The following is a 25526-nucleotide window of genomic DNA, read 5'->3' on the forward strand; positions in this document are numbered from 1 at the left end:
ATCTAGCTAGATAGATAAGCATGTTTGAATGGAGCTGAAAAAGAATTACAGCCTATAGATCATTTTCAACTTTTTTATTAGAAGACCAGAGTGTGTCTTAAAGCTACACTGTGTAGGATTTTCTCCCATCTAGCGGTGAAATTGTTTATGACTATCAACTGAATATTACTTTCCAGCCCCTCCCAGTCCAAGGGCGTTTTAACTCCTACGGTGGCCGTATTATTTCAAATCTGCCGGCAGTCGTGAGTAATCTCCCCCTCGCATTCGTCACGGTGCCACTGAGTGACAAAACGCGAAAGGCGAAACTTGAATTTACAGGTATGTCCCTCTTTGGCTAATGTATTTTCAAGATGGAGGCGCAACATGGCTGCCGCCGTTCGAGCGACTCGCTCGTATGTATTTCTAAATGGCCGATTCTACGCTTACGAGAATACTTGATTAGTTGGTATAAGTAATTACACATTAATGAGCACATATAATTTTGAAAGAACAAAGTGTTTTTTGCTAAGAATAAACTTAAAAATGACACAGTGTAGCTTTAAGGCTCCAGCGAACGCTGTCTGCTGCTAGACATGGTGCTGCTCTTAGGGGTTTTCACATCTTTGCCTCTTACTGCACGCAGAGACTCGTCTTTACGCACGACCTACGACAGAAAACCCACAAACACCATGTAACTGTAATGCAAACCGTAGTTAATGAATACATCAGAATGGGAAAGAGCTATTCTGTGTGCCTTACACTGCTCATCATAACATGCTGATGGAGTTCTTTGTGGGTCAAAGGTCGATCCTCCTCATCTGTGAGAGAAGAGTCCTCGGCCTCATAATCATGCCTGAATCGTGCACAATAAGACCAGGAGCATATATTAACAACATTAAGTCCACATATTTTGTGTGCTTTTGTTTTATCTCCATAGACTGTGTCTATAGCTCAACATACCGTATGAGAAGCTTCTCTCACCTGGTAATGGGCGGCTGAACGATCTCTGCGTGTCTCAGCACATCTGGTTTCTGACCCAGCAGGAACTGAGCGACCTCTTTCAGGTCGTAACTCTTCTCCAGGTCCTATTTATTTACATCACAGTTACACCACTGGTCAGCAGCTCAGAATAAGTACGATTTTTTAACGAATAAGTCTCGTATACTTATCAAGGATGCATTTATTTGATTAAAAATACAGTAAAAACAGTGAAATATTATTACAATTTAAAAACACTGTTTTCTATTTTAATACATTTTTAAAATGTAATTTATTCCTGTGATCAAAGCTGAATTTTCAGCATCATTACTCCAGTCTTCAGTGTCACATGATCCTGCTCAAGAAACATTTCTGATTGTTCTCAATGTTGAAAACATTGCATAATATTATTGTAGAAACCGTGATACTACCATTCAAAAGTTTGGTCCTAAGTAAGATTAAAAAAAGAAGAAATTAATACTTTTATTGAGCAAGGATGCATTACATTTCTTTTTCAAATTAATGCTGTTCATTGATCCTTCTATTCATCAAAGAATCCTGAAAACAATGTATCATGGCTTCAGCAAAAATATTAATGCTGAAAAACAATTATTGATTTTTATAAAAAGAACCATTATTAATAATTAAGCACCAATCATAACTGATAATAATACTCTGACGTAAATACAAGTTAAGAGTACAATGGATGCCCTTTAGACAATTTTAAGAGTATTCTTTTTAAAAACTGAGGTACAAATCGAAATTATTTTCGGTGGTAATCTTAATCTAATTGTATTTTACCAGAAATGCGTTTTTTTTTTTTGTACCATCATAAAACCAATCTAGTGCATGGCTTTGTATTAATGTTGTTAAAGCAGCACAAAATTGCTTTAACGCTATGGCTGTGTCTAAAATCGCCCTCTATACCTTCATTCACTTCATCACTCCACTAATATAGTCTAGTTGAAGGAGTGAATGAACACGAGTGAGTGAATTCGGACACTGAGAGCGCCGGAGGGGCTGCCGTTTTGCATCGTTCGTGCTTGATGTTTAATAGTCATTTAAAACTTAGCAAACTGGCAGCTCTAGTAATAAGCAGGCTTGTGCAAAATTCAGAATTTCAGAATTGGCCTCCATTCAATTCATGAATTGGAATTTGAATCGAATTGACTCCGCCCCACAGGACGTTGAATTGAATTTGAATTGGAATGACAGGAAGTGGAATTAAATTCATGGCAATTCAAAGAAATTCCACACAGTCACACAACAGAAAGAATGTGTTGAGTCTTGCATGCATTCAGTGTTAGGAAGGTTACTTTGGAAATGTTATTGCTTACTGTTATTAGTTACCCATTATAAAGGTGGTTTGGATTACTTTATTTGGATAACTTTATCAATGCAAAGCAATTTTGTTTTAAGTTGATTAGTAACTAATTGAATTAAACATTTTACCTCAGTAATACAATTAAATACAATTACATTAATTTTATAATTTTATAACAGAAATTTCATTTCATGTAACTATTTACTCAACCCTGCATACATTTTGTTCTAAAATAGATATTGATCAAATTCTTGAAATAAATTACCCCCTCAATGTTGTTTAATTAGTTTTGTTTTTAACATTCATTGCTGGGGGAAAACATATCCTTTTAATGTAATCTGTACAAGTAGTTCAAACTAATACCATTTATAATGCAATCATATCTGACATATACTGTAAAGCTTCATTGTTAAACACTTCACTTAAAATATGTATATGAATTTCTTTGAATTTTTATTGAATTGCAATTCTGCTTCCTTTAATTCAAATTCGATCCTGTTTTTGACATCAATGCAAATTCAATTCAAATTCAAGAATTGAATTGGAATTAAGGAGTCATTCTCAATTCAATTCTGAATTGTGCACAAGCCTGGTAATAAGATGAAAAGATTTGTCATGTATAAACCTTTAATTTAATAATCATTTAAAAAGAAGAATTTAAACCTGTATGATATTACTCTGTATCCACATTGGACCAGCACTTTGGAAAATAGATTGATGGATGATTTAGTTGCTGCGCCATCTTCTGGTCAGACACGGGTATTCTGTTCTCTAGCCATGAGCATACATCTGCTGTACACTCGTTATCACAGTGCATTGTGGGATTGAATGAGTGCACTCTAAATGTCCACTCAAATAGTGCCCTATTTAAGGCTATAGGGGGTGATTTCGGACACTGCCAATGAAATAACCTGTTGGTGCATTCTGGTCTTTTCTGTACCTTAGAATTAATGAAGGCTTGAATGGTGAGCAGTTCACTGGTCCTCTGCTCCACCAGGCTGAGGTACGTCATGATGTTACTGTCTCTGATCCCAGAGGAAGAGCCCAGCATGTCAGCCACCAGTGTTCGGTCGCAGTCAATCTTATTGAACACACTGTCTGTCCCTAGAATGACATCAATATAAGCTTTTGTGAATAAAAACGTAAGTATCATTCTTCTTCTAAGATGATAACATGACAATGTTATCATTTTTGATTCTTCTAGGGTTTATCCACGCGGTTTTGTTAACGCATCTTTGGGTGATTTTACTAGTACCTGTTTTGATCTGATGAAGGATCTTGCTGATGTCATCGGCCTGGGCTTCATACTGTTGAGCTTGTGTCTCACACTCTTGCTTTAGACCCATCAACTCTTTTAACGCCACCTGATTTTCCTGTTCCTTTTGGACACCTTTCATGTGCAAGTGCTTCATCTCTTCTCCAATCTGGAACAGAATCAACACAAAAAATGGATTCTTACTGTTGTGTCTGTATTAAAATGTGAATTTGGCCCAGGTTGGCACAGGCGTTTGTTTGGTCTTTAAGTGTTTTCAGTGTTGTTCTTATTAACTAAAACTAAAACTATTAAAATTGTTTTCATTAAATAAAATAAAGTTTAAAATGAATTAATTAAAATAAATATTAGACGAAAAACTAAACCTTAAAAAACTTCAATGTTGCTTTGACAATTGTGCTAAATGAACAATGAAGTGGCTAAAATTACTATAACTAAGACTGAAATAAAAAGAAAATAAAGCTAAACAGAAAAAAACTAAATATAATAAGAAACTTCACTAAAACGTACAATATTAAAGTATAAATACCATACTATAATACAATAATAGCACATAAATAATACTAAAATGACAAAAGTAATTTTACAAAACTACTTTTTTTGCCTTAGCGAAACAAACCTAATGAAACTTAAATCATTATCTCACAAAAAGTGGAGGGGACTAAACTGTCCTTCCTCAATCATGTATTTATTTTAAATGATCAGTTCATCTTGCAAGCAATATGTATGTTTTGGGTCTTAATTTGACTAGTTCTGTGATTCACACACTGACCTGATGGATTTGCTCTCTCAGTCTCTCAGCTTCTATGTTCTGTTCATTCACAAAGTTGAAAAGAGCAAAGTTTTTGTCCTCAACTGTTAAAAAAAACATGAAGAGTTGTAGCATAACACATTGCAATCATTTGTTGGCACAAAACAGAAAACATAAAGCTCACCCTGAATGAAATTTGTAACCAACATCTTCAAATTATCTTCCCCAGTCAATCTCTTGATCCGCTGGAAAACCTCCTCCAGAGTGTCAAATGTCTCCTCTCCAGCGTCTGCCCTCCTCTGCTCCTTCATCTCTTCACATCAGCACACATGGGTTACTTTTTAGCCAATAAAATTGCTAGGTTTATAATCAGTTAATTATGGAAGCTTGTTTCCGCCACTGAATAATAAATAAATAATAATAATTGTGACTTTTTATCTCACAATTCTGACTTTTTTTTCTCACAATTCCAAAATATGAAGTCAGAATTGTGAGAAATAAAGTCGCAATTCTGAGAAATAAAGTCGCAATTGCGAGATATAAAGTCGCAATTCTGAGAAATAAAGTCGCAATTGCATGTTATAAAGTCAGAATTGTGAGATATAAACTATATAAACTAAAAGTCTGTCTTTTTTTTCCTTAGAATTGGACTTTATATCTCACAATTGTGAGTTTATATCTCACAATTTTGAGAAAAGATGTAAACTCGCAATTGTGTTATAAAGTCAGAATTGCGTGATATAAAGTCGCAATTGCGAGAAAAAAAGTCAGAATTCTGACTTTATAACACGCAATTGCGACTTTATTTCACGCAATTCTGACTTTATATCTCGCAATTGTGAGATAAAAAGTCGCAATTATCTTTTAAAATGTTTTATTTTGTGGCGGAAACGAGCTTCCATAGTTAATCAATCAGTCTGTTATAGAGTATACAAAAGTTTGGGATCAGCAAGATTTTTTAAAAAGTAAATTATAATTTTAATCAGCAAAGATGCATTAAATTAAAATATCTCATAACAAATATCAGAGTGTTTGGCATGGAAATGGATATGGATATGACAATGTTGTTATGTTTGGTCTTGGCAGAATAGATCTGCTACACTGCTGCTGCTGCAGAGCAAGTGCAGGACTTGCTACTGCCAATCCATACTTTAATTAGCCGTAGCTGATGTGTACAGGTGGAGCTGGGGAAGGTGGAGGGTTGAAAGCACGCTGCAACTGCTACAGCTGACCAAGTATTTGAAGGCTGAGCAGCGAGCTCATTGGCTACAGATACAGCAGGAACCAATCAGCTGTGCCCAATAGATAATGATGTGATTGCGAACAGTTAAAGGGATACTTCACCTCTGGAAAGATGAATGTGTATTTAAAATGGGTCATTTATGTAGAAGAAATGTGAAATTATTTTTGAATATGGAGCTTTCTAGACTGAGTCTAAAAAGACAACAACTCCGAGAATGCACTTGCTTCGCTGCCCTAGGAGGCCACTCCCAAGCCACGCATACTGGTAAGAGAGCGCAGTAGTTAAACAACAAGGTTAGGCTACTAGTGAGTCTCCGTGATGAGTTTGCCCGGGATTTCGAGATCGCACAAAATGTCCAGGATTCGGCTTTTGCGTTCTACAGTCACCACCATTCATTATGTTTACAGGACGAGGCTGACGGCCGCGGGAGAACGGCGCGAGGCCGGTCTGAGGCCTGAGACGCACCGGTCTCGTATCTCTCACGGAGGAGCGGGAGTTTTCTTAGCAATGTTAAAACGCACATCAACCGATCACTTGTTTAGCGTTCATGTAAACACTACATTCAGATTCACCAATCGGAATGATTTCAGTTAGATTGAAACAAAAAGTGTGCATGTAAACAATGAATGGCGACTGCAGAAAGCAAAAGCTGAATCCCGGACATTTTGGATGATCTCGACGGCCGGACATGTCCGGGAAAAAGAGGATGGTAACCCCTACTACTCAGCTTTCTCCACAGACCAAGAGCCTGCTAGCTTAGCTTCCAAAAAAAGATGGCTGACACTGTGTGTGCATTATGTGAATGAGATCCCACCCTCTATGGGCGGGTTGAACACATGCGGGACAGCCCCTACTACTGGCTGTAGTCTTTAGCCTCTGGCCAAAAAATCCTCTGATGACGCAAAATGACGATTTTTGCATCATCGGAGGATTTTTTCCAGAAAAAAATACATAAATCAATCCTCTCAGGGGGACATGAGGGAGGGAAGCACGGTAATTTGAAAATACTAAAGGTTTTCTACTAATACAAAGCTTAATGCTAAATCCTTAAGTATCCCTTTAAGGACCTATCAGCCGGTGCCATCTAGAGTTTCATGACAGAACTTTGTATTTATTTTTGATCTTACTGATCCCAAACTTCTGGGCCCGTATTCATAAAGATTCTAAGAATCCTCTCAGAAAACTCTTAATTTAGCTTAAAAACTTTTATGTAGGAGTCTTAGCTTAAGAGCAATTCGGGACTGATCTGAGAGCAACTCTGAGTAAGGAAAAGACAAAAACTTTTATCTTAGTAAGAAGGCGGGGTTGACCCCGTTGCTATGTATGACACAATCTTTTGAAGACTGTGATTGGTTGGTTGTCCAAGAAGGGGAAAAAAGTGATTTTAAGTATAGGGTCTATTCTAAGCCTTCACTTTGAAATTACATGCGTAATATTTCCTATTTGACCGTTCTCACACACACACATTATATATATAAATCCTTATTTTATTAACCATGCTGTTGATTTCCTATAAGGTATTTGCTTGGCTTAGAATGATAAAAATTGTTCCACTCTTTCTAATTACACTGATTGTTGGCATGTCTATTTAAATGGTGGTTTGAATGTTGGTTTTAATGTATCAAACATGGAATTTTCCCAGTTGCCAAATATCGTAATGTAGTGATTACTTTCATTTCGGGCGCTATGGCATTTCTGCGCTGTGTTGGAGATATTAGCGTGTCTCTAAAAAGATCTGTCACAAACATGATCCCTGCATGATCTAATTTAAAGCGTCTTATTAACTCACTGTCATCCATTGTCTGCAACACATTTCTTCTCCTTCTTCGTCTTTCTGCCATTTTCTCCTCTGCTAAAGAAACTCTTAAGCCTCTTAAAAGTCCTCGTCCGTGCTCCTAACAATTTTGACCTTAAGACCTCTTTTAAGGGTTAAGATGCTTTCTGAATTACTTTTTTCTTTACTAGGATTTTTTCTTTAAATTTAAGAGTAAACGCCCACATTTCTAAGAATTTTCTTAGAATTTTGTCACTAGGAGCTACTCTTTGCATTAAGATTCTTTATGAATACGGGCCCTGAACGGTAGTGCACACAATTTAACCAACAACAATGGTTACAAATATTGCTCTCTGACCTTGTCTGCGTCTCATTTCCTGTCCATCATCCATGGCGGTTCTCTCGTTACTCTTGGTGGTCATGAACTCTTTGAGTCGCCGTTCATGAGCGATGACTCTCTCCAGCTCCTTCATCTCAGCTGAATACTGCGCAAAATCCTTTATCGCCTTCTCCTTCATCATGGTAATTTTGGTCTGTGCCTCCTCTCTTAAATGCACACATATAAATAGAACCGGTTACAAATGTCCAAAACACGTATTGAGGGTGGAGCATTGTGTAATCCCATACAAAATAATCTTTATTACAATTGAGGTGTGCAAATTTTTTTAATTTGCAACATTTTGCAATTTTGCAAATTAAAAGTGGTTGGGAAACCTTTTTTCATGAAAAAGAGGGTAAGATTAATATTAACCGATAATATTTCATTTATGACTTATGTTTATATTGGAGGCAGGGTTATTATCGCTGATTAAAATCTAAAACAAAAACTATTAAAACAATTTTTAAAAGCTGAAATAATTAGAAATGTTGCATTATAAATTGAAATGGAAGCACAAAAATAACTGGATATAAATGAAAAACTAAAAAAATTTTTTTTTTAAGTTTTTCATGATTTTGGGAACTTTGTATGTAAGCGAAGCAACTTAAAAATCTCAAAGTATCTCTCTTACCTCACATCATAAGCTGTGGTTGACATGTCGATAACTTCACCAATATCCTTACGAACATCTTGCAATACCTGAAAGAAAGACAACAGCACTTGTTTGAACTGTGTTCAATCACTGCATCCCTCATACTCATTAAACACCCAGAATGCCTAACCTTCTCCAGTCTGCGATGCAGCTGCTGGAATTGGACGCGTCCCATGCGGAGTGTCTCGAGCTCTTCTCTGAGCTGGCTGTTCTTCGTCAGCTGTTCGTTAAAGCGAATAAGAGCCTGCGGAGACAACAAGGAAAACATTTTTTAGGAGAAGTTCATGCACACACTAGGGTCCAGATTTACTAACAGCTTTCGCCAGCACAAACCCTCTTTTGGCGTTAAGAAACTACTGTTAGGATATACTAAAGACACGCAGTGAAAAATTATCGCTGAAAAGGCGTGGACAGGGTTATATTTGCATATCCATTTATAGGAGTTAGCCTTTCAGACGCAGTATTTATGGGAGGAGAGTATTTAAATGAATCATGCAAGGTGATTTAATAAGGTTTGTGCATAAATTTACTGATATTTGAGCCATTATTTACCACCCAAAAAAAGCATGTCTTGAACCAGACGGTAATTTGCGCTGCCTCATTTTCATCCGTGTTAAATTCAATATGGTGTCCACCTGAGTAAGGTCTATGACTATGTTTATATATGTACCAATAATGTGATTATTTCCAATCATTAGAGTAAGGACTTAATTGCAGTAAGATTTTTACATGACACAAGCAAACCTCTTCCCTTTTCATTTGCAATTTTCATTATTCTGATTATTTGCTAAGAATTGTGGTTATTTTTACCGCCATTATTCACATACACCAATGCACAGCACAAATGATGAACTCACATATAGTAGGTGTATTTCTGGCCACTGTTTCAATCTACTTACTTCAAATGCAAAACATATTACTATGGACGTATTACTAAGGATTTATTTCCTAAAATTTCTTCATTTCTATGTTTTTGACTACCAATATTCTGCATTATATTCATGTTGTCAACATGAAAGATGCACCCCAAAAATTTGATCGTATTATTTCAGGTCTTTACCACCCCTTCCGATCCAATCGAAATTTTAAATGGATCGATTGAGGTGATTAAATTAAGGCTTTTCAGTCCGATCGAGTCATCAATCCTGTTACAGAGGCATTATTTGGATTCTTATAAACGTAGCTACTCACACCAGGTCAGCATTATCTAGGAACAAATTAACAGTTTTGTATGGCCAAATGTTTTGCCACAGTCCAGTCTGCACTTTATTTTGGCCGAAAAAACAGCCACTTAAAGGAACACTCCACCGTTTTTTGAAATAGGGCTTATTCACCGTCTTTCCTACATTTAGATAGGTGGGCAAACGCATTTTTGTCTCAGTTTAGAAGCGCCACCGCTAGCTTAGCTTAGCATAATGAATGGAATCCTTTGTTGCCAGCTAGCATGTCACGAGTAACGCTGCCAAACTAAAACAATGCATGCACTGAGACAAAAATGCGTTTGCCCACCTATCTAAATGTAGGAAAGACGGCTAATAAGCCCTATTTAAAAAAACGGCGGAGTGTTCCTTTAAATCTACACTGATTTACATGTGAAGTGCCCACAATTATGTGTGGTCAGTGAAACTGCATGCTGTGAAATGTTTGATTCTCTGTTTACCCGGTCCAGTTTGTTTTCCAGGGTGCGTGTGGCCTTCTGAGTCTGGCGGGCCTGAGACGTGTGACTCTGGGACGCCGTGACCTCTCCTCTTCTCACTTTCACCAGCCTTTTCTCCATATTCATGATCTGTAAACAGAATGCATGCAAATAAACATCTGTAGCACCAACAGTGAGCTATGTGACTAAGTTTAATAACTAGGCACCTCCTGTTCCATCTGTGTTTGGGTCTGTCTCTCATTCTCTAGTTGATCCTCCAGCGTGTTTCGTTGCTCCAGCAGAGTTTGGATACTCTCAGTGTCCCGATTGTCGTTCTTTCTATGCGATTGGCACTCGAGCACACGAAGCAACTCCTCCTGTTCCTCCCGCAGCTTAGAAATCTCCTGGCTGCGGACAAACACACACACAACAACAAACTAAATATGCTCAAACACACACATTCCATACAAGACACAATGCAATACATGTACATAATGCAACATTGCTGGGTAAAACATCATGAGCACATTAGATAGGCTTCTACTGACAAATCCTAACCCTACTCCTAAAAGAAAAACAATGCAGTTTTTTTTTTCGCACAATTTTTAGAATAAATATAATATTCACTTTATGTATGATAAGTTTTGTCATTGTCAGTTAACCGACTTAATAAACCAAAACCTGAAAGTGTTTTATGGCACTGACCGCTGTTTGCGAATTTTTTCCTGTGACTGGATGCTGTAGGCCTGCCGATCCCCCTCCGTTATACGAAACTGTCTCTGCAGTTTTTCAATCTCTGTCTCAGCTGGACACAAACAGCTGGTTGCATATTTATCTTAATGATTATCTTAATTATAAATAACAATGTTTCATGTGCATACCAATTCCATCAAATTCCAAGTCACTGCTGTCAGAGAGGGCACTGGTTGCTGATCTTCCACGAGGCATGATGATGATGATGATGATGATGATGATGACTATAGTCACAAAACACTGGGCTAACAACAGTGCATAACAAAACAATGCTTTAAATTATAAATAATAAAGACAAAACTTAAGTAACATTAAAACTCCAAGGTCACCAATTCCTTATATGATTTGTAAAAAAATATTATTATTATTATTTTTTGCCAGCAACTACCTCTCCAAAACCCTTTAAAATACTGGGTGTATATACCATTGTTTACATAGAAAATTATATGATGTGTATTATTATTTATTATACAGAGGATATAAAATAATATGGTGCATATTACGTTAAAAGTACATGTAAAACAATTATCATCATGTTTGAAACATTAAAGATTTGATTAACTGACATTGTAAAATGATTTAATTTGCACAAAAACGTGATAGCAACTGGTCATAATCCGGACATGCGCACAGCCTCTTTGACGCGAGTAGCAATCGATTCGTCAAATCCAGAGGCTTTTCAAGAAATTAAATATGGAAATATATATGTTTAAAAAACGAATGAAGAGTTTATGAATGAATACCTGAACTAAGATGACGAAGAGGACAACGAAAAAGACGAATATTCAACGATGAACGCGATTGACGTTTGATTTTCCCTCAATACTTACGTGAGTGATGCATCGTTTCGTTTCTAACACAACACAGTATAAATAGTGTATAAAAAGTATACACTATTTATACTGCTGTGCTGTTCACTAACTGAAATTACCCGTATCATTATGCTTTTGGGCTTGTAGTTTGGTAATACCTTTTTGGAGTAGCAGGTAAATACCATATCATATGAATAGAATAATCATTCAGTTCCAGAATGTATAACGTATTCATGTTCCATGTTATCTAAATTTACGTTCCATAGTAACGTTAGTAACTAGTAGTTAGTAACTATTTGTTAACTATAAATATTTATACACAGACAACCATAAACTGCCCCCCCCCCCATTAACATTTATATTTATGTATTAATTAAAATTATATTAATCTGACACAATGATGATGCTATGTAACGTTAATCAAGAAGAGAACGTAGTCAAGCTTTGATCAAAAATATATTATACATTTAAATAATGCTACTTACCCAGCTAACAATTTAAGGTTATAAGAACGTTTCCATAACGTTCCCATTAAGTTATAAAAACGTTATTTCTGAATGTTCTAGGAACGTTCAAAACGTCCAGTTTTTTAGACGTTGTATTAACGTTGTTTCTTGGTTATAGGAACGTTATTAGAACGTTCGATTCTCCCGTTATAAACGTTCTATTAATGTTTTTCTAAGATTGTGAAAAACGTTCTTAAACATTCCATTCACTTGTTTAAACATTTAAACATTCTCACTGTTTTGCATATAATGTATATAGGTTTGACATACAGCTTTATATTATTAGTGATCACTGCCTCTGATAACAGTAAAATATGTTGAGGCAAATAAAGGCTTATTTTACCTTGTGCTGTTATCACTCTTCAGGTGGATTTATTTGACACGTCTTCCTCCTTTTTGGATAAAGTTGTTAGCAACTGTCTCTAAGGAAAACGATCTACAGGGGGCGCTGTTTCTCACAAACAGGAGACCAATGAAAGGAAGAGACTTTTTTTGTTTTGGATTTATTTATTTATTTTTTGTTTTTAATTCAAAAGAAGCATTTGGAAGGACCAATAGTCATACAAGAAATAACAAATAATCTGAACTATTTGACTATAATTATTTTCCATTTATTTTATTAAAAGTCATTGTATTGCAAAATTTAATGTCCAGTATTATATATAATACTGGACATTAAATAGTCCTCATCCTCGTCCACCTTCAAACACCCAAAGCCCATTATATGAGCATCTTTCCCAACCTTTCCCTCCTGCTGTGGACTACTGGCCCTTTGGAGGGTTAAAGGTTTGCAGGAGCCCGGAAAGCAGGCATAAAATACCGTCAGGTCTCGCTGTAATTTATTATTCCTACATGAGCCTCACGTCCAGTAAAACATCCTTCCTCAGTGACAGCACACCTTTACGACACCATTATCTCTGCTTAGCAGCTAAACATACATTATCGCAATCAGCGTTGCTTAGCTAGTGCATTAAACAATTAAATTCAAATGACTTACTAGTCAGGCCTTGTTTGATAAGAGTACCAGATCACAAACTTTTTTTCTTTCTTTTTTTTTGAAAGAAAATATGAGTGGTGCTTGCAGTGGCAAAACTCGGCACTCGGTTGCTAGGGTGTTTCTAGTGGGTTGCTAAGGTGTTCTGGGTGGTTGCTAGGGTATTCTGGGTGGTTGGTATGGTGTTGCTAGGTGGTTGCTTGGGTATCTTGGGTGGTTGCTATGGTGTTCTGGGTGGTTGGTATGGTGTTGCTAGGTGGTTGCCTTGGTATCCTGGGTGGTTGCTATGGTGTTCTGGGTGGCTGGTAAGGTGTTTTGGGTGGTTGCTATGGTGTTGCTATAGGTTATACGTATAGTTTGTTTTTTTTCACATCAAAGCTGAAAAAGAATTGCCTAATCTGCATGGTTTGAGAGGCACACACGGTAATTTACCTTTATATATTTCATAATGTTTATAATGTTGTTTTATATTACTTTACGTGCACAATGTGATGTGCTATCCATGATGTTGATTGGATTTGTCGTATTTCTGTTGCAACATTCACTTGCATATCATCGGACATTGGCACGAGAGACTTGTAACTGAGAAATGCATAATTTGAATATATGTTTTTTATTTCTTGTAGTTTTCACGGTGTCTACTGAAAAGAGAGAGAGAGAGAGATACAAAAATAAACAACAAAAGACATCTGTATGAAGCATGGCCTTTATTTCGTCAGACCAGTGGAGCTATAACCAGGTCGCGCTTTATTTCCCGAAGGAAATCCAGGCGGTCGCGGCCCTCCCGACATAAACTGTTCCCACCCAGGTGGATGATCAGGAATCAAGAGATTGTTGCTAGACACGAATAACTTGAATTCTTGAAGTCATGGGTGTCTATACCAACAATTTTCAGAATATCTCCATCCGTGTTCAGCAGAACAAACAGTTCATACAGCTCAACAGGACAAACAGAACAAAGAGACTCATACACTTTGAAACAACTTGAGGGTGAGTAATGACTTTTAATGAGTTTGTTAATGAGTAATGAGTTTTATTTTTGGGTGAACCATCCCTAAAAAATGTTTTTTACTTGAATAATAAATTAAATGTTAACTGAAACAAAATACAATTTAAAAAAACTAACTTATTTAATTAAATTTTTATTTAGTTTATTTTGTATTACTAAGCAAAAATATATAAAAACTATATATATATATTTAATTTAAGTTGTGTATATCTATATATTCTAAATTAATAAAAAATGACAACACAACAAAATTACTAAAACGTTAATTCAATTTAAAATGAAAAATATAAATATAAATAAAACTATAACAGGATCTTAATGATACTAAAATAACACTAGCATCACGCAAACTGTCCATATTGACATCTGTCTAATCTGATGAGCTTCTACCATATGGCAGATGAATTTGCAGCAGGAAATCTCTATCCTCACTTTAATTAAAGGTGCATGTTTTGCCATACTATTCTCGCTTGATCGACAGGTTATTACTGTAATGTTCAGTTAAAATGAAGCGATTATCACACTTAATCTCCAGATTCACCAGCAAGAAGCACAAAACCAAAGAGATCACGAGTACAAGAGAAGAAATGTACAATCAAGGACCGACAATCGGGACAATAAATGAGCAGGATCCATCACAGACCAGGATGGGTCAGCCTTTGCCAGGCATGTCTATGTATCCACAAGGTCCAGTTCACACCGGGGTCACGGTTCAGCCCACTGTGACCTCCACACCAGCGCCTGTTAATTTGCCGGATTACTTGTGCTACTCCATCTTTACTATGCTGTGTTGTTGTTTCCCACTGGGAATCGCTGCCGTCATCTTCTCTATCTCTGTAAGTTTTCGCTCTCATTTCATATATAACTTGAGATATGACTGCAAAAATGTACCATAGAATTTACAGGAATTTACTAGCAAAAAAGTTGTTTTTTACTTTTTTTAACAGTAAACTGTAATATACCGGTAATGACTTAAATGATTAGGATGAACACTATCTGAATATATTTACAAATGAATAAAAACCATGTCAAGGGTGTTGCAAGTAAAAGGGATAGTTCACCCAAAAATTCTGCTATCATTTACTTACTCTCATGTTGTTCCAAACCTGTATAATTTCTTCAGTTGAACACAAAAGAAGATATTTTAATGTTGGGAATCATACAGTTGATGGACCCCATTGACTTCCATAGTATGGAAAAAAAAAACATTCTTTAAAATATCATATTTTGTGTTCAGCAGAAGAAAGAAACTCATACAGGTTTGGAACAACTTGAGTGAGTAAATGAAGACAGAATTTACTTTTTTGAGTGAACTAATCATTTAAAGACTTTCTTTGTCTGGTAGAATGTATAAAACATAAATATAGCTGGAGATAATGCACTTTTACACAATTTAACACTTTATAGAATGTGATGATAAAATGTTTTATTGAGTTGATCTTCTTTGTGAACATGTTGTGATGCAGTGATATTTGCATAAACTCTAAATAAATTTTTTGACTACCTACTAACCGAATGCCGGGAAACTAGTCATATTGCAGCTGAAGCTCAACTTTTCCTGCAATGATGTCATTAGGGATGGGTAACTAAACCCGGTCCCAGGGCTAAATTATGAAAGCATGCTGTAACGATAACGGCAGGTTTATATTTAGCTTTTCACTTCTCCCATAGTGTATGATTGCAGAAAAAATATATGTTTGTACTGAACATTGATGGAGCAACAGATTTTGTGTGAAAATAAATCACAAAAGTGAGCCCGATCTCACGGGAAAACGTACAAATTCTACGAGGTGGCTTATTCGTACGAATTCATACGACCTGGCTCGTACGAATTAGTACGATTTTTGCAAAATCGTACATATTTTACGAATTGGCCAATTCGTGTGAATTCATACGAATGACTTACCCCTGACCCCGACCCTAAACCTACCCATCACGTGGGTTTAGACAAATCGTACAAATTCGTACGAGCTAGGTCGTACGAATTAGTACGAATTAGCCAACTTTTTATCATTCGTACGAATTCGTACGAATTGGTCGTACACAAACGACAAAAAATACTTCAGCTAATATAATATGTTTTTAATAATGTCTAAATTAATACTTGTTCAAAATAATCACTTTAGCAAAGTTTGCACAATTTTCTGTTTATTTTGATTAATAAAATAATTATTTTTTGTTCACTAAATATACTATCATTAAAATATGGTAATATAAAAATATACTTTAAAAATACATAAACAAAATAATTTTAAAAAGTAAGGATTCTGTAAGCATTAAATGAGATCCCATAATAATTCAATATAGATTTACAGTTGTAACATGAAAATATGATGGTTTCATTATGAATATGGAGATTATCTCTAAGGTGGACACCCTACTTAATATTGCTATGATAATTCCCATCTGAATCTAACCATATCATGTCAATAAATGGAAAACTTAGTCAGCTGTTAAATATCTATCTATAAATTACAAAAATGTTTTGCTGTCTGTGTGTCTGTCTGTATGTCAGTTATTCGCATATCTCTTAAACCGTTTGTCCGATGGATTTCAAACTTAACAGGTGTCTTGCTACTGGCACGAGTAAGTGCAGTGCCAAGTTTGACGTTGTTTGGATTAGAAATGCAAAAGATATCATTAAATATATTGGTATAAGAAGCACACACTGGCTTTTGCCGCTCTAGCCGCTGGCCACTCCCCACTCATAGGCGTAATTTGCGGGTGGGACATGTTCCCACCACTTTTTGCTAAGGTCGATATTGTCCCCACCCAGTGGCGTAACTTTGTTTTAAAAAGTGGGTGGGACAGGTGGGGGGGGGGGGGGTAACTCAATGCTAAATCATAAAACAGATGTATGTACAGTAACATTACGATGTCCAGCAATCGATTTAAATAGTAGGCCTACAGGGATTGGGTTTAATTAGTCGTTTAATGAGGCCTATTATATGTTGATCCGACTATTTTAAGAGTGTATTTAAATGGTCCAGGGGCAGAACTTTCGCCCAGCGCGGGAGAGGTTTTCGGTTCTTGGTTCCAATCCGCACTCATGTAGGTTTTTTTTTTTTCTCTCGATTATGTTTTTCAGTGGTTGTATATCAGGCATGGACACGTTTGTGTGCATTTTGTTTTGTAATTTAACCGGAACGAATAGAAAGTCTCTCTCCACAACGGATTGAAGCGCGCGTCCGAGTGAAGACTGTGCGCGAGCCACAAACAGACACAGTATCCGACCGCGCGCCACTGATCGCAGCGGCAACGAGCACTTTGATCACTTGATTTCAAAAACAACACATTTCAGCGCTAGATCGCCTCTTATTTGACAAACGAACGAAATTAATGCTCTGGTAGTTAATTGGAGATGTTTTGTTTATTTGTATTGGTACATTCGTGCCGCGAGATGTTTCAAAAGTGGTGGGGACAATATCGACCTTAGCAAAAAGTGGTGGGGACATGTCCCACCCGTCCCACCCGCAAATTACGCCTATGTCCCCACCACTTTTGTAACATCTCACGGCACGAATGTACCAATACAAATAAATAAAACATCTCCAGTTAAATAGCAGAGCATTAATTTCGTTCGTTTGTTAAATAAGAGACGATCTAGCGCTGAAATGTGTTGCTTTTTAAATCAAGTGATCAAAGTGCTCGTTGCCGCTGCGATCAGTGGCGCGGATACTGTGTTCTCTTGTTGCTCACGCAGTCTTCACTCGGACGCGTACTTCAATTCGTTATGGAGACTCTCTATTCGTTCCGGTGAAATTACAAATCAAAATGCACACAAACGTGTCCCTGCCTGATATACAACCACTGATAAACATAATCGGTTTTGATATAATAATAATACAAAAAAAAAAAAAAAAAAAAACTATTCGAGTGCAGATTAGAACCCAGAACCTCTGACACGCTTGCCAAAAGTTCTGCCACTGGACCACTTAAATACACGCTTAAGGCGAGACACGGCAGGCAAAAACATAGTTTTTTTTTTACTGGTCAATTTTGAGATTTTTGGATATTTGTCTTCAATAACATGTCGTCTTTCAGACTGTGGTGAAAAAAAGTCCGAAATACACATTTAGGTCTTTATTTTATTACACTTTGTCTGTTTGCGTCTGTAGATTTCACGTAAATTCAACAAAAGTTGTTGTTGTAAATCCTCCCGCCGATCCGCGATCTCTGTCTGCTCTCTGTCTTCACAGGCACGGCTGGAAAGCTCTCTCTTCACTGTACAATGCTGTTGGATCCAAATATGGTCATTTCCTTTTTATCAGCAACCAATCGCGAAAGTAAAAGGGCTGAATGCGCAATCTCATTGGCTGATGATAAATCTTTAAAGCCCGTTTTCTCAAAATGACCTTTCTCTCATACTCCAAGTCTGAAATCTCCACTTCAGTAGCACCTATGTACACCAAACTTTCCAGTCTTGTACCTAGTTATATTATGAAGACATTTACAGAGGGATTTGTAAATATATTATTCCTAGCCTGATTTATATAACATTTTATTCCAAAAAACATGCCGAAAATAATTTTTTTAAGGCTATTGACAGTATATTCTGATTTACAGGATAACAGAAGTAGATATGCATAAATCCCTCTGTAATTTTTTTCCCATCTAATATGTGAACACAATGAAAAAAATATTTTTAACCTGGCTTTATCCAATTCTCAGATTTCATTTTTTAAAATATATGCAAAATAGCGCATATTTAATTAAAAATTGCCTAATTTGCATATTTAAACATTAAATTACAGAAAACTTGTAATACATTTTTTTCTCATCTTAATGTAGGTAATCAACTGGGAAAGTTTCATGGTGATATCTGCTAGTTAAAAATTTTACCCTATTCACCTGTAGTGTCTCGCCTTAAAATATGTGACAATTCTTGCCACTAACAACATATATTAGACCTCATTAAACGACAAATTAAACCCAATATACTATTTAAATCGATTGCTGGACATCGTAATGTTATTACATCTGATTTATGATTTAGCATTGTGTTAGCAATGTCACACCCACGTTTTAAAACAAAGTTACGCCACTACTCACACTGCACACTGAGTGAGCACAGCGCAGGACCAGAGGCCACTCCGTTTGCAGTGCGCATCTGATCAGCTGCTGCCCTACCACAGACACTACATTTATTCATTTTTGTCATTATCTCTAGATGTCATAGTCATCTCATTAGACAGCTGGATTCTCCTTTTACACCAGAGATTACAGGATTATTAGGGTTACAGCTCTGGATAACTTTGGATTTGCATTTGGAGGCATCAAAAGCAATGATCTATGAAATTACATGAGATTTTTAGTATGAAATAAAACATGCATTGACAGTTTGATTGTTTTTTGTAGACTCGAAATGCTAACATGGCTGGACAGCGAGATTTAGCGACCAGGTCCTCCAGAACGACATTGATCCTGAACCATGTCTCTCTCGGCATCGGCCTCGCTGCCCTCGCAATCTACATACTGATCATCCTCCTCTCACTGCATCAGTTACACTATTTTTAATGCTGTATTCTGCTTCAAATGCAGCTACTCATGATTTTGCAAAAGAAATGACAAATTACAAGTGGTGTAGGCCTATGTGAAATTATTTGCCTTCAAATATATTCAATGTATTCTTTTGATTGGTGTCTTTTATTGATTTAATTAATTAATTATTTAATAATTATTAATATCTTCTTTATGAATTCTCTAGTCATTGATAGTATTAATGTAATCATCATTCTTTATTTTGCATTATTCTTTTACATGTTATTGATTTTTTTAATAATTTATATATTTTCTACTATATGGTCTGATATGTTTGATTACGTGATGTACCTTTGTATCAAAATATTAGGTGTTGGAATCTTTCGGATTCGATTCAAATCAAATCTTGAGGTAAAAAATCCCACTGAATGAAATGTGAACCTTGAAATTTATTTAGTTTTTCTTTTAATTTTAGTCAACCTGTTATTATTATTAATCTGACTGCAATCATTGCACACATGACTGGCAGTCTTCTGAAGTAAAGCAAGGCAGGCAATTTTATTTAATTTTTATAATAAAAATTGGAACAAAAAAACAAATTAAAAACCAATAGGACAAATACAACAGAAAAAAATATATACAAATGAAGTCAACTTTAAGTTTTTCAGGTACAGTAGCCTAGGTTTATTTAACATGTACTAAGAAATACTAAATTGAATAATCAAATGTAAAACTGTATAATCTACACTGTATGATTTAAATATAAATTGATTCATATTAAAGATAAAAGCGATTCAGTCAAAAGCAGTGAGTGTTTTTTTTATTAACATTATATTACATGTTGTTACACATCCGATTTTCTCCTAACTGTTACGTTTTCGTAGGACATAACAACTGTGTTTGCATGAATACTCCACACAATGTGCATTTTGACATAGGCCTACGTAATTGTGTGTGTATTTGAGCTGTGAATGAGTCCTTTTTCACGGCTTAGCCGGCACATAACCGACCTTCAACGTTGAAATATGGTTGAAATAATGTCAGTTGTTGTTTCAATATTGAAACAACGTTGATATAACGTTTAATGCTAAATGGTTGAAAAAGGTTAACAAAAAAACTTCTAAATCAACGTTGAAATTTTTACAAGATCTGTACGTTGAAACAACGTAATATTTTCAACAACATACAACAGAAATATTTGCCTTTTAAAGTATTATGATCATTAATTAGCATTTAATGATATTTTGATCATAACAGCTCTTCAATGTATGGTAAAATATAATTATTATCATTATTAACAATTATAGTTTCACCCTCAAGAAAGTAGTGCAGCAGAAACTTTTTATTTATTTATTTATTTACAATTTTGTCTGCTTGCCTAATAGTTTACCATGCATCAATATATTTTTATTCATACACTGTCATGTCATTTGAACAATTAATTTAATAATACAGACTTCAAATAAAACTTAATACACTGTGCACATTTCGCTATGTTAACTCGCTGAAACTATTGTTATTGGTTATTTCGCCGTTTTACTTTGAGCATGATTGGTTAATCTGTCTGTCTTTCAGGAAACGTCCAATGACAATGTGCGCGGCTCTGCGCGCCTTTAATTTTGAAAATACATCCGTTACTGTCGGTCGTGTGTGAGCAGCTGCTGCTTGCATTGATTAATCGATCAGACCTGGATTATTTTATATCTGCTTGTTAAATTCTTATTTTGAGCGAATTTGAGTTGATGTCAATTAAGAATAAAAGCTGGAATGTGACAGAGGAAGGGGACGTACGTGATCTGTAAAAATACTGGTGATAACAGGTAAGAAAAAAATTTTCAGTCCTTTTAACAGTTTAACGTTTAAGGACCCGGGTAACGGTCATAGGCCTACTGCAACCTCATAAGATAAATAAGTTACTTATGTGTGTGTTTTTGTACTGCTTCACCATTAACGTAGCACGCTAGCGATATTCGCACCCAACAGAGAGAGACAAATCTACAATAAAGTTTTTTATTAGTCAATTTTACCCATTGTTTTGAAAACCTACACTGGGATTAATATTAAGTATGATTTAAATCTTCAAAGTAAGACATTTACTGCTAGAAAGTCTGAGTATCTTTCTGTCTTTTGTCTTTCTTCCGCTGAGGTGGCGCACTGAAAGGGGATTCATGTCACCTTCATCAGTCCTTTCTTTAATTCACTGGAAAACATTAAGTTACTCTTTATTTAATGTGTTTTATTAAGCCATTGCTGCCAGTCATTTGACAGTTAACAATTTTTAGTGTACATAGTTAATCACAAATTAAGTCAGCATTGTCATGACTCATGTTCCAACTGCAAACTAGGTTGTAATTGAATGTACAATTGTATTCTCCCATGATGAAAGGTAAGACAGTGAAACAACGTCACGATATCAACGTTGATTCAATTTGCAAAACCGAAGCATAATTCAACATTGGTTCAACGTCGACATAAAACCTTTATTCACCCATATTGATAGAAGAGACGGTGAAACAACGTCACGACATCAACAGTGAAACAACGTCACGATATCAACGTTGATTCGTTGAGCAAAATCAACATAATTCAACGTTGATTCAACCTTGTTCCCATCGTTTCTAACACAACACAGCAGTATAAATAGTGTATAAAAGTAGCCTATACACTATTTATACCTCTGTGTTGTTCACTAACTGAAATTACCAATATCACTACGCTTTTTCAGCTTGTAGTTTGGTAATACCATACTTTTTGGAGGACCTTGGAGTAGCAGGTAAATACCATATCATATGAATAGAATAATCATTCAGTTCCAGAATGTATAACGTATTCATGTTCGATGTTATCTCAATTTACGTTCTGTAACGTTAGTAACTTACCGCAGTATTTGTTAACAATAAATATTTCTACACAGACAACCATAAACTGCCCCCCCTTAACACCGTTTTAACATTTATATTTATGTATTAGCCTGACACAATGATGATGCCATGTAACGCTAATCAAGAAGAGAACGTTGCCTACAACTAGTCAAGCTTTGATCAAAAATATATTCTACAATTAAATAATGCTACTTACCCAGCTAACAATTTTAGGTAATAAGAACGTTTCCATAACGTTCCCATTAAGTTATAAAAACGTTATTTCTGAATGTTCTAGGAACGTTCAAAACGTCCAGTTTTTTAGACGTTGTATTAACGTTGTTTCTTGGTTATAGGAACGTTATTAGAACGTTCGATTCTCCCGTTATATAAACGTTCTATTAATGTTTTTCTAAGATTTTGAAAAACGTTCTTAAAACATTCCATTCACTTGTTTAAACATTTAAACATTCTCACTGTTTTGCATATAATGTATATAGGTTTGACATACAGCTTTATTTTAGGTGTGGACTCGAGTCAGACTCGAGTCATGAATTTGATGACTTCAGACTCGACTCGACAAAATGTACAAAGACTTGCAACTCGACTTGGACTTTAACATCAATGACTCGTGACTTCACTTGGACTTGCGCCTTTTGACTCGAGAAGACTTGCTACTTCTCATGAAAACTGGGGAAAAAACGTTCACACGCCGCTCTGTTTATTATGTGCACCACCTGTATGGATGCAGAGAGCACGCGCTGCCTGCACGACATCCAATCACTGTAGTCCCACGTTGTTTTGATTCGACAGCATCTAAGCAGGCACGAATGATAAGCACCTTATTGGATGTAGCCACACATACATTTTCTCACGCACAGAAAAATCGCGAAGCAAAGAGGACACGGAGATCGACAGACTAGACAGAGCAGGTTAGTTATGATATAAAAAAATCTCTGCTCTCAGATTCTGTCACTTTTATTACGAAATTCAGACAATAAATACCGTTTTGGCGCTTGTAAATGTGACACGACAGATCCCTAGCGGCACGTGAACCGATCATCTCTCTAGCTGATAGTAAATAACGTTAAACACGAATGAACACTGTTGAAAGATACAGTACAACTTACCGAAATGTATATTCCTCATACATAATATCGACCCATCAATCAAAGGGGTCAATAAAACAGTTGGAGAACAATTATGTCACATAACATTTACCTCAGGAAAGCCATTTAATGACCATAATATAGTTAGTTGGCTAGAAAAAAGAGCTATAGAGAGTATTTTGCTACATATGTGTACTATTGCATGTTTGTTATATTTTTACTTATATCATTAAATAAAGTTGTTGTTATTATAATAAAAAAACGCATTATATTTAATTTGTGTTATTTTTAACCTAATACTGCCAGCTGATAGGGCTCTCTGTATGTTTACAGCATTAGGTGAGTTGTTTTTTTCTTGAGAAAAATTAATGCCTATCTTGTGTAGCCTACCTAATATTTATCCAAATGAGTCAATATTAAATCAAATCATAATAATTGAATTTTTTTTACTGTATTTGATTAATGTCATTGTATAAAAAGAGGTTTAAATAAATACAAATCTTACAGACATACAGTACCAGTCAAAAGTTTGGAAACATTACTATTTTTAATGTTTTTGAAAGAAGTCTCTTATGCTCATCAAGCCTGCAGTTAAAAAAAAAAAAAAACAGTAATATTATGAAATATTATTACAATTTAAAATAATGGTTCTCTTTTTTAATATATTTTAAAATGTAATTTATTTTTGTGATGCAAAGCTGAATTTTCATCAGCGAGTACTCCAGTCTTTGGTGTCTTATGATCCTTCAGAAATCATTCTAATATGATGATTTGATACTCAGTTATTATCAATGATGGAAACAGTTGTGCTGTTTAATATATTTTTTGGAATACTTTTTTCAGGATTCATTGAGTAAAACGTTAACAGCATTTATTCATAAAAACAGCATTTATTCAAAATAAAAAAATTTCTAACAATATAAATCGTTACCATCACCTTTTATAAATTTAACGCATTCTTGTTGAATTAAAGTACGAATTTCTTAAAAAAAAAAAAATAGTTATTGTTCCCAAACTTTTGAACGGTAGTGTATATTGTTACAAAAGATTTCTATTCTAAATAAATAGTTATTTTCAACTTTTTATTCATCAAATAATCCTGAAAAAAGTATCTCAGGTTATAAAAAAATATTAAGCAGCACAACTGTTTCCAACATTGATCATAAATCATCATATTAGAATGATTTCTGAAGGATCATAAGACACCAAAGACTGGAGTACTTGCTGATGAAAATTCAGCTTTGCATCACAAAAATAAATTACATTTTAAAGTATATTAAAAAAGAGAACCATTATTTTAAATTGTAATAATATTTCATAATATTACGTTTTTTTGTTGTTGTTTTTTGTTGTTGTTGTTTTTTAACTGCAGGCTTGATGAGCATAAGAGACTTCTTTCAAAAACATTAAAAATAGTAATGTTTCCAAACTTTTGACTGGTACTGTACATGATTTGTATACATTTTATTTCTGTGGTAAGAGGACTTGAAATGACTCGAAACTAAAATGGTAGGACTTTGGACTCGACTTGAGACTTGTTGGCTTTGACTTTTGACTCGACTCAGGACTTGCCTCATCTTTGACTCGACTTGACTTGGGACTCGAGGGCAAAGACTTGAGACTTACTTGTGACTTGCATAACAATGACTTTGTCCCACCTCTGGTGATCACTGCCTCTGATAACAGTAAAATATGTTGAGGCAAATAAAGGCTTATTTTACCTTGTGCTGTTATCACTCTTCAGGTGGATTTATTTGACACGTCTTCCTCCTTTTTGGATAAAGTTGTTAGCAACTGTCTCTAAGGAAAAACGATCTACAGGGGGCGCTGTTTCTCACAAACAGGAGACCAATGAAAGGAAGAGACTTTTGTTTTGGATTTATTTATTTTTTGTTTTTAATTCAAAAGAAGCATTTGGAAGGATCAATAGTCATACAAGAAATAACAAATAATCTGAACTATTTGACAACAAATATTTTCCATTTATTTTATTAAAAGTTATTGTATTGCAA

At 35.4% G+C, this 25526-nt stretch overlaps 2 protein-coding genes across 3 annotated transcripts in view; one reads left to right on the plus strand and one right to left on the minus strand.

The window, feature by feature from the left end:
- Positions 1-538: 538 nt before the first annotated feature.
- odad1 (outer dynein arm docking complex subunit 1) lies at positions 539-10937 on the minus strand (the record flags this gene model as incomplete). Its single annotated transcript, XM_081357699.1, has 14 exons — positions 539-643; positions 739-832; positions 961-1064; positions 3222-3385; positions 3537-3705; positions 4327-4409; positions 4490-4618; positions 7681-7868; positions 8333-8400; positions 8484-8597; positions 10014-10139; positions 10217-10393; positions 10691-10794; positions 10871-10937. The coding sequence occupies 14 exons, from the start codon at positions 10935-10937 to the stop codon at positions 539-541; spliced, it is 1692 nt and encodes a 563-aa protein (XP_081213825.1).
- Positions 10938-21328: 10391 nt separating this feature from the next.
- Positions 21329-25526, plus strand: part of errfi1a (ERBB receptor feedback inhibitor 1a) — a 62746-nt gene continuing 58548 nt past the window's right edge. The window contains exon 1 of one of the 2 annotated variants that reach the window (XM_081357507.1): positions 21329-21364. The gene's annotated coding sequence lies outside the window, so the exon portion shown is untranslated. The remainder of the gene's footprint in view (positions 21365-25526) is intronic. The other variant, XM_081357509.1, reaches the window with a different exon arrangement.

This window comes from Scardinius erythrophthalmus (genome assembly GCF_964197995.2).
Source record: "Scardinius erythrophthalmus genome assembly, chromosome: 25".
Lineage (NCBI taxonomy): Eukaryota > Metazoa > Chordata > Actinopteri > Cypriniformes > Leuciscidae > Scardinius > Scardinius erythrophthalmus.